Genomic DNA, 17,100 nt, shown 5'->3' with positions numbered 1-17,100 from the left:
GTTGCCCAGGCTGGAGAGTAGTGACTATTCTCAAGCCAGATATTGTGCACTACAGCCTGGAACTCCTAAACTCAAGTGATCTTCCTGCTTCAGCCTCCCAAGTAGCTGAGACTACAGGCATGCACCACCATGCCCAGCTCACTCCCAGCTTCTTATCTGTCCCTTTCACCTTTTTTTCACCACCTTTGCTTTTTACTAGTACCTTGCCCATGGTGTCTACCCTTCTTACTGAGTTTCCACCTCTCTCTCATTGCAGGCACTAAAACAGGTGCAGATCTTAGTGATGGTACTTGTGAGCCTGGACTGGCTTCCCCGGCCTCCTACATGAACCCCTTCCCAGTGCTCCATCTCATCGAGGACTTGAGGCTGGCCTTGGAGATGCTGGAGCTTCCTCAGGAGAGAGCAGCCCTCCTGAGCCAGATCCCTGGCCCAACAGCTGCCTACATAAAGGAGTGGTTTGAAGAGAGCTTGGTGAGTAGTCCTGTGGCCTGATTGGGAACCACTGGGGAATGTAATGGTGCAGCCCATGGAGTGCCACTGCTGACTGGGGCTGTTGACTCATCTGTATACCTTCCAGCCTTTTCTTCCAGCCCACTTTGGCCAACGCTGCAGGGTGGCCCTTCTTATCAAGGAGTATAGAGCCCAGTCAAGCGACTTAAGCTATGCCGTCTGCCCTTCCATGGTCCACAGTTGGCCTCTCCTGAGGAAATCCAGGGCCAGAGAAGGGCAAACATGTAAGATTTCACACACAGACACTCACACCCACACAGACACACACCCTCGAATTACATGTACTGCTTATTGATTTCTAATCCCTGGCTGGTGTCTCTCCGCTCGGCTAGATCCCACTACCCCTTGTTTCTTACCACAAACAAAAGACTGGTTACCTCATTGATTTAAAAAAAATCTTGACAAATTTCTTAGGAGGAAATGTTTTCTTATTTTTGCATTTCTTTGTTTGGTAAAAAGGCTAAACTTTTGAAAATTAGTTTATTCGTATTCCTCTGTATGGTCTCTAAACTTTTGATTCTATATCCTATCTGGAAAAAGAATGCATTTCCCATATACATATTCACATGCAGCATTTTATTTTTGAGACAGAGTCTTGCTCTGTCACCCAGGCTGGAGTGCAGTGTGGCTTGATCATGGCTCACTGCAGCCTCGACCTCCCAGGCTCAAGGGAATTCTCCCAACTCTTGCTCCCAGAAGTGTACCACCTCTGCAGAAGTGCACTGCCACACCTGGCTAATTAAAAAAAAAATTGTGTGTGTGTGGAGATGGGGTTTCCCTATGTTGTCCAGGTTGGTCTTGAACTCTTGGCTCAAACAACCCACCCACCTCAGCCTCCCAAAAGTGCTAGGATTATAAGCGTGAGCCACTGCACCTGGCCAGTATTTCACTAATATACCTGAATTATAAAAATACCACAAAACAGAATTTTAAAGTTTTTTATTTGTACATATTTGTGGGGTACATGTGAAATTTAGTTACATGTATATAACACATAGTGATCAAGTCAGGGTATTTAGGATATCCCCTGCTCACCAAAATAGAGTTTTAAAGGATAGGTTAAAAAATAGTTCCAATATTTTTCCCTGTACACCCAGAAATCACCTTGAGCCTCTTGGGTGCACCTGTCCCACTCTAGTCTATTCGTATTCTATGCTGTTGTTTTCTATTAGGATTTTAGTGTTTTTCTTATCTATTTGAATGACCTTTTATTAACCACTTGCTTTATTTGTAGCATGTATTTTCCTCACTCTGTTTTTAAATAACGTTTAGGGTGCTTTTTGAGACACAGAATTTTAAACAACTGTACTTCACTCTATCAGTCTTTCCTATTTTGGTTTCTTGTTTTCCTTTTGGCCCTAGCAACGCCTTTCCCAACCTCAGAACAAATAACTGTTCACCTGTATCTTCCTCTAGTAAGTTTATGGTTTGATTTTTATTTTATGGTTAACTCCAATCCATCAACAATATTTTTTAGTGTTTGGTATAAACAATGAATCTAACTTTTAAAACAGTTTCTTAGAAATTTATTAAAAATATTTTTGATCCAAAGGCGGTTGACATGGTTGTTGGTTTTTTCAAGATGGATTGGTAGAAAACAGCTTGCATTCAGATTTGCAGTTTTGTCTTGGGGTTATTTACAATGGTTTGGGGAATGCCTTCCTTTGAAGAGATTTCCCTAAAAGTGATTGCATTCATAAATCTTCTAGAGTAATTATGGCCATCACTAACCTATGAATGGGGAAGCAAGTACTTTTAGGGGGTCAGAAGTTCATATAAACATTCCAAGATGTGAGGGCTGTATGTTAAGGTTTTTATTCTGGACAGAGATAGCCTGTCTTTATTTTAGATCTTGCAAACCTAAAGTCATTTTACGATCGGCACATCCACATTCCACACAAGGTCTTAACCTGTATGGAAATAGAATTCAGACTGGTGAGCAAACTCATCAAGTGCTTTAGATTGACGCTTTTAGTTAGAAGTTGTTGCTGCTCAAATTTTGGTCTGTGGCTCAGCAGCTTTCTTATCCCCTAGCAGCTTGTGAAAAATGCAGAAAATGGGCCCCATCTCACACTTGCTGAACCATCTCCAGGTGACTCGTAAGCACATTAAAGTTTAAGAAGTGCTGCGTTCAACCATGGAGACTCAGTTGAATTATTTTTTTAAAGTCCCATGTGGGTTAGGATTGGAATTGGAACTAGTAAGATGGTTTGAAGGGTTAGGCAGCACTGCCCAGTGCCTTCTCATGCATGATGCCTGTGCATCCCTTGATTATTTGCTCCCTTCTCCTCTGTAGACACACTGGCATTGTTACACACCTAGAGTTCCTGCTTGGCCATGACACTGGCCTGACATGGTCCAACTCTGCCTCATGACATCTATATCAGTTGGGATACTTTTTCCAGTAAAATGATGTAAACAATAACAAGATAGACCACTAACAAGATGTCCAGAAGACAGACAGTCCCAGGGTTAAATAAGTGGCTCTGAGTGACCTCACAGGCACTGGTTCTTCCCATCTTTTTGCTCTGCCATCCTCAAGAGGTGGTTTTTGCTCAGGCACATCCCCTAACAGTCGCAAGATGGCCACTAGAACTGCAGGCAACATGTCCTTACAAGACACAACTATACAACTATGTGCAGAGGTAGAGAATCATTTCTTTAGTATGTTTTTGTTGTTGTTGTTGTTTTTAATCAGGAGGGAAACTCTCTGCAATCCCCTAGCAGACTTCTCATTTAGCTGCAGTGGCCAGGATTTGTTCACCTGTGCATACCCTAGCTGCAAGGGAGGCTGGGAAAGCAAGTATTGGCACTTCCACCTGCCATAGAGGGAGGTGGCCTCTGTCAGAAAAGAATGTTGATAGAGTGGGGGAAAGTGAGTGGCCCTCAGGAAGACAGCTCAGAGTAACTGCCACAAACTTCTGTTAGGTTTGAGTTTACTCTTGTTGGCTGACAAATTCTTTCCATGTTTTCTCAATATGTTTTCTTTTTAAACTCAAGTTTCTAAGGAAAAGAATCTGATTGACCCAGTTAATTATTTTTGAGCGAAGTCCTCCAGATCAATGAAGAAGTGTTAAGTGTAAAAGAAATAGGCATTAAAGACTTTTAATTTATTCACAAGCTATGGATGCACACCTTAGGTCTACCCCAGAGTGAATCAACTGTTAGCAGAGGGGAGGGATTACATAGTGGGAAATGTATCTTGTACTGCTGCTGCTCATCTGGGACTGCAGATCTTCTGGCACTGGGGCATCTGTGGTCCACCAAAAGAATGGGCTGCTGAGAAGCAGGGGTAGATGTGGAGGAGTGGTCCATAGTTAGAACAGGACAAATAGCAGACTAGTCCTGGGCTCTCTATGTCTTACATGAAAAGTGCACTCCTAGTCCTAGTGCCTCCTATTGGGTAGCTGTTTCTTTGTGGTAGGGCTAGTTCCTCTTCTGCTGGGTCCTGGCAGAGCTGAAGCACAGCTGGGCCAGCACAGTTGGCAGCAGTAGGAGTGCTGTTGGCTAGAACTCTGCCTGGAGATGGGTATAAAACAGAGCAGACTAGTTCTAAAGCCCAAGTGGAGCAGACCTGCCCAGGAGTCAGTGGCACTGGGTTGAGTGAGTTTCCCATGCTCTGGGGTCTAAACTAGCATCCTGCTCCTTGGTAAGTATAATGAGGAGAAGTGGGCTCTGGGCCTAGAAGGGCATGTGCAAGGCTTTCTTAATGGGGATACCCTCTGGGGCCTCAGTGGGGCAAGGAACAAAGGGCCTGGATTCCCTTGGTCTAGGAGCAGTATTTCCTCTGGAAAGTTGGTGAATGAGGACCTTGTATAGAGGGTGTCTTGGGGTCTAAGATGGGCTGGGACCTGGCCTGCAGAGGAAGCATCAGGGAGGCTGTCCTGCCTGTGGTGCAGCAGAGCAGTGTTACCCTCAGGAGATGGGAAGGTGGTCCTTTACAACTGGAAGACACAGCCAAGCTCAGGGTCAGTGCTCATGGAGGATGAAGCTGAGGCCCTGGCTGGAAGGCTGAGGCAGCTCTTTTGTGATGGGAACAGAGCTGAGTTCCAGAAAGGGGCAGCCTCCTCCTTCTCTGTTTACTGGGGTGAAATGTAGGATGATGCCCTCAGGAGGGTATGGTTATTTCAGTTCAGGAGCCCCAGAACCCCACAGGTGGTCCTGAAGCCCAGAAAGGGAAGCAGTGCTCATCAGTGGCCTTGGCATGTACTGGCATGTACTCATCAGTGGCCCTGGCATGTGGTACCTGGCCCGGGCAAGAAGGACCCGGTACAACTGTGACCACTTCCAGGATTTTGGCTGTGCCTTGAGTGGGGCTTTCCCATGGTCTGAAAGGGGTGTCTCTACCCCTCCACACCTGCTTGGTTTGGCTGGGTGGTTGGTGGCATAGATCTTTGGCTAGGTTGGGTGGTGGAAACCTTAGACAGGATAGCCAGTCAGATTCAAATGGGCTCTACAAGGCTGGGGATAGCCAGTTAGCTGGGAGGAGTAGACCTAGGCTGATACACAGTGTTGATTCATGTCCCAGGTCTTTGGGTGATGCCCAGAAGTTACGAGAGCCAGCGGAGTCTCCATATAAAGTAGCTATGGGTGCTTCTCTAACAGTATGTTATGTACACCCTTCATCTCCTACCAGCCAGCCAGTCTGTTCTGCTGTTTAACACATTGGGTATGGGCCAAGGAGATTCTCGGTGAAGTTTCAAGATGAAGCCAGAAAAAGGGTAGGCAAACCCAGCAGCAAAGTGAAGGCAAGTCAAGGAAGAGCTCAGGCTCCAGAGTGAGGGGTGGTGCTTGACAGAGAACCCATAGAAGGGCTGTACTCTAGGCCCTGTTTGGAACTGGGGTACATGGAGTAGGCTTGGCCATCCAACAGGAACCCAGGCTTTTCTTTGCAAGGTCTCAAGAGTCCTGGTCAGTGTGCTTGAGCAGGTGAAAGCAAATTGAACCAGGGTGAGGGAGTATGGAAGGTAGGAAGGAGTTAAAAGGCCAGGGTTCTACCCTGGCTCTACCACTCATGTGAGCCTCTTCTTCACTTCTGTGGGACTCAGTTTCTCTCTACTGGAAATGACAGCTGAGTTTGAAAGTGTCTGCAAGATCTGGCCAAGCATTCCAATTCTGCAGTTTGTTCTGGGGGCTACATGGAGTGGTCTCTTTGTAAGCACCAGCCTTTGCCTCCCTCAGTCTTGACCTCTTGGGTTCCAAAGTGTAGAGACAGGTTAGGAACCTCTCAGTTTACTGCTGCCCTTATGTTAGAGCTTGACGGAGGCCCACATCTCAACAGTGGAGAGGCAAATCTGTTTACCATATTGAAAAACCTGAAGAGTTGCCCTCCTGAATGAGCAGCCTCTGCTGGCCCCAGCTGGGATAAGTGCTCACCTCTGACAGCCCAGCAGTCAGTTCAGTTGCCCTCAGTTACCTTTTTAACTAGTTTCCCAAGAAACAAAGAAACCCAGACCCAGGCTGGGGAGCACAGCCACCCCCCTTCTCAGCTCCAAACCACCTTGTCACAGATGGCGGCTTCTTCAGCTCCCAGCTCCTTAAACAAAGCCCGTATATTCCTGCCAGATTCAGCTTGCAATCTTTCATTCTGTCCAAGAAGCAAATCTGTTTACCATATTGAAAAGCCAGAGGAGTTGCAAAAAAAGGTGGAGAGAAAAAGCTGTTTTATGAATTATAAAATGTGAGCTTGAATTTTTTACCATGGGATTCATTTATGTATCTCCAGAATGGAAAACAAAAGATAGTCAGGATACATATGTGTTGAACATTTTAATTTTGAAAAGTTACAGAAGGAGTTTTGTAGGTAAACCTTTTCCTCTGGATCTTAGAGGAGGGAAAATTTGGTGCTTATTTTTCAAAAAAAAAAGTAGAGCCTGTGTGAGCCGATTTCCAGCATGTTTTCTTACCTCCCCTGTGACAGGTGTGAACTTGAGTGAGAGATGAGAAAGGAGTAGGTGTGTCCGTGCTTGCTTTCTGCGCTCAGCTCCCAAGGGGCTCCTGGGCCGGGCTCAGGTGGCACCAGTGGCAGTTCTTTGTCCCTGTGCAGTGCTGGAAGAAGCCACTAGGTGGGAGTCAGGGACAAATGCTGGGAGGTGAAATCCCAAAGAATGAGGTACAGCATGGGCTTCATATGAGAAAACAGCTTTTAATTTTTCTTTTTTAGACAAAGGTAACATAAGCACCTCTCGTTATTGAAACTGCTTAACTGCACCTGGGTCAGCTGGCAAAGATAATTCTTTGCCATTTTCCTTAGAAACAGTGGACAAAGGGCAGTCAAGGGGAGGGCTCCACTGTTTAGGGTGGGGGAGAAGAAACAGAGCTGGTCCTGGGAGCATAGACCTGACCTTCCCCTGTGGATGTGGGGAGACCTCTCCAGACTTCTTGACTGCAGTGCCTTCTGCTGGGGTGCTAGTAGGTTGGCCCTTTCCATTCCCGCAGGCATTTCTTAGCCCACAGTTTATGTCATGCCCTGCCCTAGAGAAGCTTCCTGTCCCCTGGGGGATTCTGAATGCCCTTTTCCTGACACAGCAGCCAAGACTGGGGGCCTTCAGCCACTGCAAATTTAGCAGTTTTAATTTTCCTGGATCTTGATCCCTGCCCCCCAAAGTAAATTTACCCTACTAAATTCTAGCAATCCAGCTCTTTTCAGACCTGACCTAAAGAGACTATTTCAGCCTCTAATAACCAATGTTTATAAATGACCAAGAATGTGCAAACACTGGTGAAAGAGCAAATAAATCCTTCCCCACTAAATTTCCTGCTTCAGGCCCAGGGGCCGTGGTGGACAATGTTGCCAGGTTAGCATAACTTGAGGTCTGAGCATGTAGACACCCACTTACCCTCCACCCACAAAAGAAAAACCTGCCAGGGATACACTACCAAGAGCCTTCTGCCCTTTCAGATACCTGCTAGTGGGCAGGCAGGCTCCAGGGAATTTATGTTTCTAGGCAAGTTTGTTTAGTAATCTATGTTTCGAAGAATTTTTTGTTTTGTTTTGTTTTGTTTTTTGAGACGGAGTTTTACTCTTGTTGCCCAGGCTGGAGTGCAATAGTGTGATCTTGGCTCACTGCAATCTCCACCTCCCGGGTTCAAGCAATTCTCCTGCCTCAGCCTCCCGATTAGCTGGGATTGCAGTTGTGTACCACCATGCCCGGCTAATTTTTGTATTTTTCGTAGAGACAGAGTTTCACCAGGTTGACCAGGCTGGTCTTGAACTCCTGACCTCAGGTGATCCGCCCACCTCAGTCTCCGAAAGTGCTGAGATTACAGGCATGAGCCACCATACCTGGCCTTGAGGAACTTTTGAAAGCAGTTTCCAAACTTCTTACTCCTCCAAGTGTTGTCCTGGGACCAGTAGTACGAGCATCACCTGGGAGCTTGTCAGCAGTGCACAACAGCAGGCCCCATACCCAATCTACTGAACCAGAATCTGCATTTTTACTAGAACTCCCTCGGGTCCAGGCAGTTCATTCTGGATGGGGAAGCACTGTCCTAACCCAGGGATTAGCAAACCATGGCCCACAGTTAGCCCACTGCATATTTCTTACACTCATCAGCTAAGAATGATTTTTACATTTTTCAAGACTGAAGAAAAATCACAAGAATGTTTTGAGATGGGAAAATAATATAAAATTCACATTTTGGTGTCCATAAATAAAGTTTTACTAGTACACAGCCACACACTGGTTTAGGTGTTGGCTGTGGCTCCTTTTGCACTGCAAACAGGAGAGTTGAGTATGAGAGAGACTATGTGGCCCACCAAACCCAAAATATTTGCCATCTGGCCCTTTACAGGAAAAGTCTGCCGACCTTTGTCCTGATCTATTTTGGAGGTGTGTTTTCCATGCTTGTGTTCTGTGGAGGCTTGAGCTGCAGTGGCCAGGACTTCCTCCACAACACTCTTCACTCCGTTCCCCCGCCTCCCGTTCTCAGCGGGCCCACTGTGCACCATGTCTGTTGAAGGACACAAGTTTACATCTGACTTAGGATTTATGAGGGAGTGTCCTGGCAGCTGCCACCCATGGCCCAGAGGTGAAGGCTCAGGGCTGAGCAGAGCCCAGGATGCCTGTAGGTGATAGGTCAGTGGAACAGCATGTGACCATGAGATTCCTCTCAGTTTACAGTTCTGCCTGATAAGATGCTGCTGATTTCTGGTAGGCAGCAGGAGTAACACCTCAGGGGACCTCAGCTCCTTTTTCAGCCATTCCCTCAAGTACTTGGAATTCCAGCCAGGTAGGTGGCAATCCTGGGGTTCTCTTCTAGACCCTAGGACAGGGGTGGAGCAAGCTACAGTGACTTTCCCCGGCAAACCTGACCACCCTGGCCTCTTAGCTGTGTTTTTACTCCCAGAATGCTCAGCCTTACAGTCTCCTGCCCTTTTCCCACAGCTGGCTGCTGCATGTTGCAGGCAGTAATGAATCTGTTTGTAGATGAGCAAAGTACTTCCAGGAAGGCCTTCAGGACTGTTAGGTCACTGTAGTGACCCGTATTTATGTACCCTTTGTGCTTCCTGAGGACTTCTGTCTTCAGAGATGGGTCCAGTGAGTCTGAGACACCACCTCACAGGAGCAGTGTAATGGGAGCAGGAAGCCCAGGCCCCCGAGCTCCCAATAATGAGGGCAGCCTAGACCTTTGGAAGTAACTACCTAGGCCAGATAAAAGCTGGGCTTCTAGCCTTTTGGGAGTCATGGACTGTTCTGATAATCTGACAACTCTTTTTCAGAGAAAGATTTATGAATACAAATAGTAGTAATTTGTATATATTTGATGAACATATTTAGGGGCTTACCTGATCCCTGGAATCCCATCTGTAAATCAAGTGAGGTGCCCTGGACAGGATGGACTTCTAGGGCAGTGGTGCAGCCATGGGTTTGCCTTGCCAGGCCAGGGTGATCAGGGAGCCACGACAGGGACCCAGCTGCCCTTCGAGGTGGGGTGAGTGAGCAAGGAGGTGCCTTAGCTTCTGAATCCATCCCATTTCACTCAGCCCCTCCCCTTTCCCTCCTGCCAACCTGCTCCTAGGTCTTTTGGGTGTTAATTTGTGATTTTTGAGTTGAATCACAATATAAGTAAGATGTACTTGGTGTTTAAGGAAAAACAAGGCTGAGATAAGACTTGCTACTTCAGAATGCCATAAAAATGTCAAGAATTTAGCTGCAGTTTATCTGGATTCTTCCCTCCCTTCCTCCCTTTTCTGTCCCTTTCTCTCCCCCACCCTGCACCCCCCACCTTTGTTCATCACACATTGAGTTGAGCTAACAGAGGAAATGGGCTCCGTCCTTTCCTCTTTGTGTCGAACATCTTTACCCTGGAGAAACGGACCTTCAAGTCTCTTTCCTGCAAATAGAATTTTAGTCTTACTTTACCAGTCTTATCATTTGAGCCTTATTCTTTCATCCAAAAAATGTTTAAATTTGTACTGTGTGCTAAGAATTGTAGGCATGGAAGTAGGAGAAGTGAGTTGGAAATCAGACACACTTCTGACAGTTTGGTGCAATAGGAGTGGTCCAGTGTGACAAGGTCAGTGATGAAGTAGAGAGGGGAATGCAGGTGCTCAGGAAGGGATAGAAGAGGGACACCTGAGCCATAGCTCTGTGTAAGCTGGGAGTGAGCAGGGCTGATGAGAGCAGCCACATTGGCCACCTTTCTCTTTCCTCCTCTCTTGTACCAGAACCTAAGGAAGAGCACTGCGCTTCTCCCAGGAGAGGGGAGAATTTTCCACCATCCTGTAGAGGCTGGAACTCTGCACCACCTCTCCCTGTCCAGCTCCCAAATCAGCTTGTCTACCTCCTCTTCCTTGGAGTCCTAGATATACCTTTATTGCATACCATATGGTAATTCTTAACCCAGGGCATGAAGTTTTTCATTTGCCTTGGATGCGGGGAAAATGTGTACTGACTGGATGAATTTCTTCATTTGACTTGTTCAGGCTTTTAGACAGAGAAAAACCAACCTACTGACCCCTGTAGCTTTAGAGATGTTCTTCCTTGGCAACATCCTGCCATAGCGTGGGCAGGGAACCTGGGCCGAGTGGGTCACACTGTGCTGTGGAGCTGGGCCAGAGGTGAAGAGCAAGGGGCTAGAGCTCAGCGCATGGGCAGCAAAGCCTGCTTTTCCTTTCTGGCCTCTGTCTGGGTGTGTCTCCAGGAATTTACTCCTCCCCTTATGCCAGCTGCTGGCTAGAGCTCTCCTCCTTGCCGCCTCTGTGATCTCTGTGGGCTGGCCCAGCCTGCCGGGGACTGTGCTGCCAGGCATTGTTTCTGCCCTTTTGGGCCCTGCTTCTGGCCCTTGTGGACATTGAAGCCATGCTGAGGGGCATGTGGCATGAGGGGCATGAGGGACTGCTCTTCAGACTGGGAGTTCCAGGAAACCCCAGAGGTGACCCCCAAGGGAAATGGGAAGACCCAGGCAGTCACAAGATGTGCATCTGCAAGTCCTTTGCCACAGCAGAGCTCAGGGCCTTGCATGTAACCACAGTTCCCACCGCACCCACATCAAAGGTCACTTTGATAATCAGTCATAGCCAAAGGCCACACATTAAGGGCTGAGCAAGGGAGAAAAGCTGTTTTTAGTGGGGAGCTCTCAAAGGAGATGGGAATAGGAGGAGGTGGGGGGTGGCATCTTGGGAGTGCTGGAGGGGCCACCTGGAGAGCCCGCATGTGACCTGCCCTGACAGGAGGAAAACAGCTGCAGCTCCAGGTCTCCTCCAGCCTTTCCAAGGCCCCTGTCTACCCAGCACTGCTCCCTGAGTCTCATGGAAATGCACGTGAAGCAGCCTCAACCTTTCCACCTCCTTGGTTTGTAAAGCAGGCAGCCCAGAGTGGGGGACAGCCAGAGAGGCAGGACCCTCCAGCCCTGGCCCCTGTCCAGAATGTGGCCCCCAGGGTGCCCTGGCTGGTGGCCAACAGTCCAGGGCCAGACTCCCCTGAGTTTGCGGCAGTTGGTCTCTAATGGATGGTACCACCAGTGCCAAGGACAGCAAACGCTCTGTGCTGGGCCCGTTGCACAGCAGGACCAACAACCCAGACTGGAGCTGCTTCTGAATCTGCTCTTTTTTGGAAACAACAGGCTTTCCTCGGGGCACAGCCCGTCACTCGCCTGGAAAACGGGTGGGTGTGGGCTTCAGGGTGGGGGTCAGGCTGTGTGTGGGAACCAGTGAGCTCCTCCAAGAGCAGCACTTATTTTTAGTCTTCTCCCCAGTCCCAAATAAACTGAGAGCAGCTGGGAGCCCTGGGTAAATGCAGAGTGAAGCAGAGACAGGAAATCGGGGCTCTCAGTAATGAGTTCCAGCCACTCCAGAAGGGGGAAGCCAGACAAGGAATTTTCTTCAGGACTGTTTCCCTCTGGCAGGCTCTGGTATTATCACTGAGAATGGTCCCGTGTGTGTGTGCGTGTGTGTTGTGTTTACAACTTCTGTCCAAGTCTTCTTTCTTTTTCCTCTACCTTTGTGTGACATTTGATTTCTCCGCAGGGCTCTGAATCCCAGTCCTGGTGCGTGTGTGTGCGTGTATGTGGTGTGTGTGTGTGTGTATGTGTTTGTTGGGGCAGTAGGGGAGGACACTGAAGCAGCACGGTCTGCTCTGAGTCGCTGTGTGTCTGAAACTGTCTAGGGAGAAGCTGAAGGACGCAGGCCAGGGAAGTGGGGAAATTTGAACACAGCTTGGAGTTCTTGAGGGGGGAGGGGGCAGAGGCAAGAAAGAGGAGAGAACTGGTCTCCAGCCAGGAAAAGGGCTTTTTCCACCAAGGCATCTAACTGCTGACATGGGTGCCCAGCATGGATGGGGACATTGATGTTTACAAGCATTTCTCGTGGCTGAAGAGGGTAAGTGACTGGCTGCTTTGTCTGGGTCTCCGTGGAGATAAGTGAGGGGGAGATGCTTTAGGGTGTTTTGCGGGGTGTGTGCGTGTGTGTGGTAGGGGGAGGTATTGTCCAGCAAAGCCCTGCTGTGGCCAAGTTCTTCATGAGAATCTAATTATAGACACTAGGGAGAAAACAGTCAGCTGTCTTTGTTTCTCCATTGACATTCTAGTGAATGAGCCTCTGTACAGAAAGGCAAGAATGGAGTGAGGAAAGTTGGTTATTTTAACTTTGGCACTTAAACAGTCAGAGGCTCCAAACACCGTGACCAGAAAAATGTGCCCACCGCTTTTCAGTTTGAGGACACAGGGAGGAAGCTGCTGCCTTTTTAAATGCACTGGATTTGGAAGTTGTTTAACTCGTTCTCACTCTGATGTTATCCGGTGGAGCACACATCTGCTGTCAGCAGATGAGCTTCTGCATTTCCGGAGGAAAGCTTTCAGGGAGTTCTCTTTGAATGCTCTGAAGCTGAGGGTTTATGTTGCAAGTTGTTCATGCCCTTTCTTTAGAGGATAAACCTGAGTGTGTGGTATGAGCAAGGAATGAATGGATGTTGGGGGCTGGAGTAGCATCATACTCCTAGAATTCAGGCTGTTTCCTCTTTTGTGGCTGCCTTTAAATTGGCTAAGATAGGTATGAATTTATTTTCACACGAAGGGATTTTAGGCTGAATGTTTTTCGGAGGCAGGAAGGGCAAAAGCAGCTGACAGGTTAGAGATTTGATATTGTAACTGCAGAAGGACAGAAGAGCCAGGAAGTGTCCAGCTCGGAAGGGGCATGCAGATGCCTGGACCCTGACTCCCGGACACTGAGCTGGCTGGCTTTTGTGTGAGTGCAGCAGCACTCATTCAGCAAATCTGTACTGAGTTTGGGTACTGGGTGTATGGTAGTTAGCAAAATAGAACCAGTCTCTTGTGGATCTTCTACCTAATACTGGAGATGTAGGTGAAACAGTCCCAGGAAATAAACCTCAGATTACAAACAATAAGTGTGCCTGGAGGAAGAACAGAAGACACGGGACTGCTGTTTTGATGGAGAAGGGGGTGGGGGCGGTCAGGGAGTTTGAGGAAATTATACTTCGCTGAAAACTGAAAGAGCAGTAAGAATGAGTCAGGTGAAGAATGGGGTGAAGAACATTCCAGGCAAAGGGGGCATAGGGGATGATGTATACAGAGGTCCTAAAGCAAGATGGAGTCTGCCAATTGTCCAGATTGAGAGAGAGCCCATGTGGCTGAGCACAGTGATGGCAGACAGAGGCGGGCAGAGGCCGGGATCACGCAGGACAGTGAAGGCCACAGTAAGGCTTTTGGGCAACATGGTTTGTGTGCTGGGGGACTTGTAGCAGGGAAGTGACATGGGATACATTGGGGGGGGTCCAATTTGTATTTTAAGAAAATTACTCTAGCTGTGATGTGGTATATGGTAAGCTAGTTGGGAAAATGAGGCAACTGAACACAATTATAGGGCTGGAGGGCTTGGAGGGATGGGATAATACAAACCCCTCATTTAACAAAGCCCAAGAGGGGCTAAGAACCTCATGGTATTAGTGTCATAGCTATTAGTGGTGCAGCCTGGTTTTGAACCCTGTTCTCTATCTCCCAGTCTAGTTCTCTTTATTCATTTTCTCTGCCAAATATATATAAAATTATTGCTTTCGAACCCAGCAGAAATCCTGTCTGTGCCCAGCCCCTAGGGCATCACAGTCACCAGAAAGCATGCTGAGATGACCAGACGTTTTGGCAAAGGTTTGCATCATCTTAAGTTTTTTTTAAAGCCCCACTGGGGAGATACTGAAAGGAAATATGTAAGAAATGCACTGTCCATCACTTGGTCCTTCTTTCCCTGTATCCCAAATGAAGCTTTTAATCAAGAAATCCTTTCAGCCAACATGTGCCTAGGATTGTCAGAGCCTTGTCCCAGCCCCTGGGGCAGATACTTGTAACTCTGCCTACTACAGGAGAAGTTATGTATGTGGAGGAACTAATTTTGCATGTGATGCAATGTAAGGAGGCCCTTCTTGTCCCAAGACCCAGGGTATTCTGGCTCCTGTGGACAGTTGGAAGTTTGTTTAGAGTAACTTTAAGCAAGGAGACTTTAGAACCCCCTAGGATGACTCATAGCAAAACAGATATTTTTCTTCTACTTTTAGAATTTTAAAGAGCATTTTACAAAAGCAAAACTCAAAGTGTAGACATGTCATAGGCAGTGTGATAAGAATATTTTCCCTATTCTCTACCCTAAACACTACTGCCAGATTTTTAAAATCTTCTTAAAAAAAAACCAAAAAAACACAAATTCCCTTTCATCCTGTGACCCCGATGATGAGCCCCCCTGGACTCACCCTTAATCTGGAAGAAAAATCAGGCCCTTCAGCTTGCTTGGCCTTTGAGACCATTAGCAGCCCAACCTCAACTTACCTGTTTAGTTTTATCTTTTATATCTACCCTGATGAGCTCCCAAGTGTATTTCTTCCCTTTTCTGAGGTTTTACCACAGGATGACCACCTCCTCTTTAACTCTCATCCACTTCATCTGACTCCATCCAGGCTGTCTTTTCCCAGGAAACCTTTGCTGGCCCTCCCTCCCTACCTCCTGTAGCCCAGGTCTGCAGCACTTCCCGTCTGCATGGCTCACCCACCCTTTCTCCTGTGCTTCAGCTGAGATGGTGTGGAGAGCCGGTTTCTCTGAACTCATGTTTTTGAAGGTAGAAACACTGTCGTCTTCATTCTCCTTTACAGAGGGCATAGATTCTGGAAGAAAAGGTTCCTGGTGCACAGAGCAGGAGCCCTTGCCCTTTGAGCAGTCCAAGGTGGTAATTGGTGTCTCAGGGCAAAGGGGAGATACCTATGTTCAGAGGGGCATGGAACTGGAGGGGAAATATTTGCTCAGAAAAGAAACCTTGCTCCGGGGCCTTTGTGGGATGGGATAGTATATACTATTAATGTTATAGTTAAGAACATGGAGTCTGGAGTGAGGCCTGAATTAGAATCCTGGCATTGCCACGTTTACCAGCTGTGTGATCCAAGGTAAACTATCTCAAAAGTCTGGATTTCTTCAAATATAAAATAAGGGAGATAATAGTACCTACCACATACAGGCTTTATGAGGACTCAGTAAGATAGTACAATTAGTGCAGTATCATACATATAGGAAACACTCAATAACATGTTTGCTATTAACTGCTATTGGTGATTATCAGGAAGGGAGAAGTTGAAAGAGGAACAGATGGAACCAGGTTCTCTCCTGAAAGTGCCCCTCAGGCCATTCAGTGCTTCAGCTCTATGCCCCTTCCCACACTCCAGATCAAGGTCTCAAACCAAGCATATTGAAGACCTAGAAGAGGCAGCTGCAACCTAGGCCACGATAGGTGACCAGAGGCCTCATTGGCTGCTGGATCTGGCCAGCTTGACTGTGGTTGCTGAGTGAAGGCTGATCAGGGCTGATGCTCTAGTTCATTCTCCTAACAGACAAAGCCTACAGATAAGGTAGTCTCTTGCCACAAGTATCCAGAGGGACTTGGTCACAAACAGCTCACACCTGTCCTACATTGAGGCCAGTGGATCCAGCCCACACAACCATGAACACGCCTCTAAAAATAGCTCCGAGCAGGGTCTGTGGGACCCACCCACTGCTCTTTCAGCAAGATTTTCCCAGGAACAGAAATCCCAGACTGTCAGCATCTTCACACTGCTTCCTGGCTTCTAGCACTCTCAGTGCTTAAGCAAATTCCAACTCAAGATCACAAAGAAAATGGAATCACTACAGGTCCCCCAAGCAATTGGCTTAGGTTCTGCAGTAAAAAGTGGAATGAACTCAAGCTGCTAATGTGAGACTTTATTCTGTGTCATCTGGTGCTCAAATTGTTGATCTAGTAGCCTGGCCACTTGGGCCAGAAGAGCTGCAAAGGCAGACACGTAGGCCTCCTCGCTCCAGACACTGACTTGCCTTGCATTCATGTTGGGCTGCAGTGAAAGTTACAGAAATAGGCAGCAGCTTCTGTGAAGGCTGTTCCTACTAGTTAAGGGCATGGATCCTGGATCTAGATTCCTTGGGCTCATATCTCACCTCTGTGTAGACTTGGGCAATTTATTTAACCTTCCTAGAATTCAATTTCCTTGACTATAATATATGGATAAACAATTCTATATATATATATATTTTCTTTTTTTTTTGAGATGGAGTCTAGCTCTGTCGTTCAGGCTGGAGTGCAGTGGCACAATCTCGGCTCACTGCAACCTCCTTCTCCTAGGTTCAAGCGATTCTTCTACCTCAGCCTCCCGAGTAGCTGGGATTACAGGCATACACCACCACACCCAGCTAATTTCTGTATTTTTAGTAGAGATGGGGTTTTGCCATGTTGGCCAGGCTGGTCTCGAACTCCTGATCTCAGATGATGTGCCCTCCTCGGCCTCCCAAAGTGCTGGGATTACAGGCATGAGCCACCGTGCCCAGCCAATTCAATATACGTTAAGTGCTTAGGAAGCACTTTATAAGTGTTAGAGTTATGGGGAGGATGACATCGATCGGAACTGACAACCTCTGGTTACTCGGGAGCCATGTACCCAACCTTGATCCTGAAAAGAGAGGTTTTCCATCCCATGGGAAAGGCAACAGTGGATATGGTCACCCAATGGCACTAGCTTCCTCAATTTCCTATGATACCTCCTATTTCTAGCCAACACACTGAAGGTGCCTTGTACATTATGTTTCCTGGTATAATTTAGAAGCTAGAAT

General features: G+C 47.4%; 1 protein-coding gene across 5 annotated transcripts in view; it reads left to right on the top strand.

The window, feature by feature from the left end:
- PPFIBP2 (PPFIA binding protein 2) overlaps positions 1–17,100 on the top strand; it is a 142,859-nt gene that overhangs the window by 51,464 nt on the left and 74,295 nt on the right. For 2 of the 5 annotated variants that reach the window (XM_054523857.2, XM_054523850.2), the window contains exon 3: positions 257–471. In XM_054523857.2, the coding sequence (XP_054379832.1) occupies positions 257–471 (215 nt within the window). Of the gene's footprint in view, positions 1–256; positions 472–8,677; positions 8,743–11,593; positions 12,332–17,100 lie in introns of those variants that run through there. The other 3 variants (XM_063727957.1, XM_054523852.2, XM_063727959.1) reach the window with 3 other exon arrangements.

The sequence above is a fragment of the Pongo abelii genome, chromosome 9, assembly GCF_028885655.2.
Source record: "Pongo abelii isolate AG06213 chromosome 9, NHGRI_mPonAbe1-v2.0_pri, whole genome shotgun sequence".
In the NCBI taxonomy this organism is placed as follows: domain Eukaryota; kingdom Metazoa; phylum Chordata; class Mammalia; order Primates; family Hominidae; genus Pongo; species Pongo abelii.
This window is presented reverse-complemented; position numbering and strand designations above follow the sequence as displayed.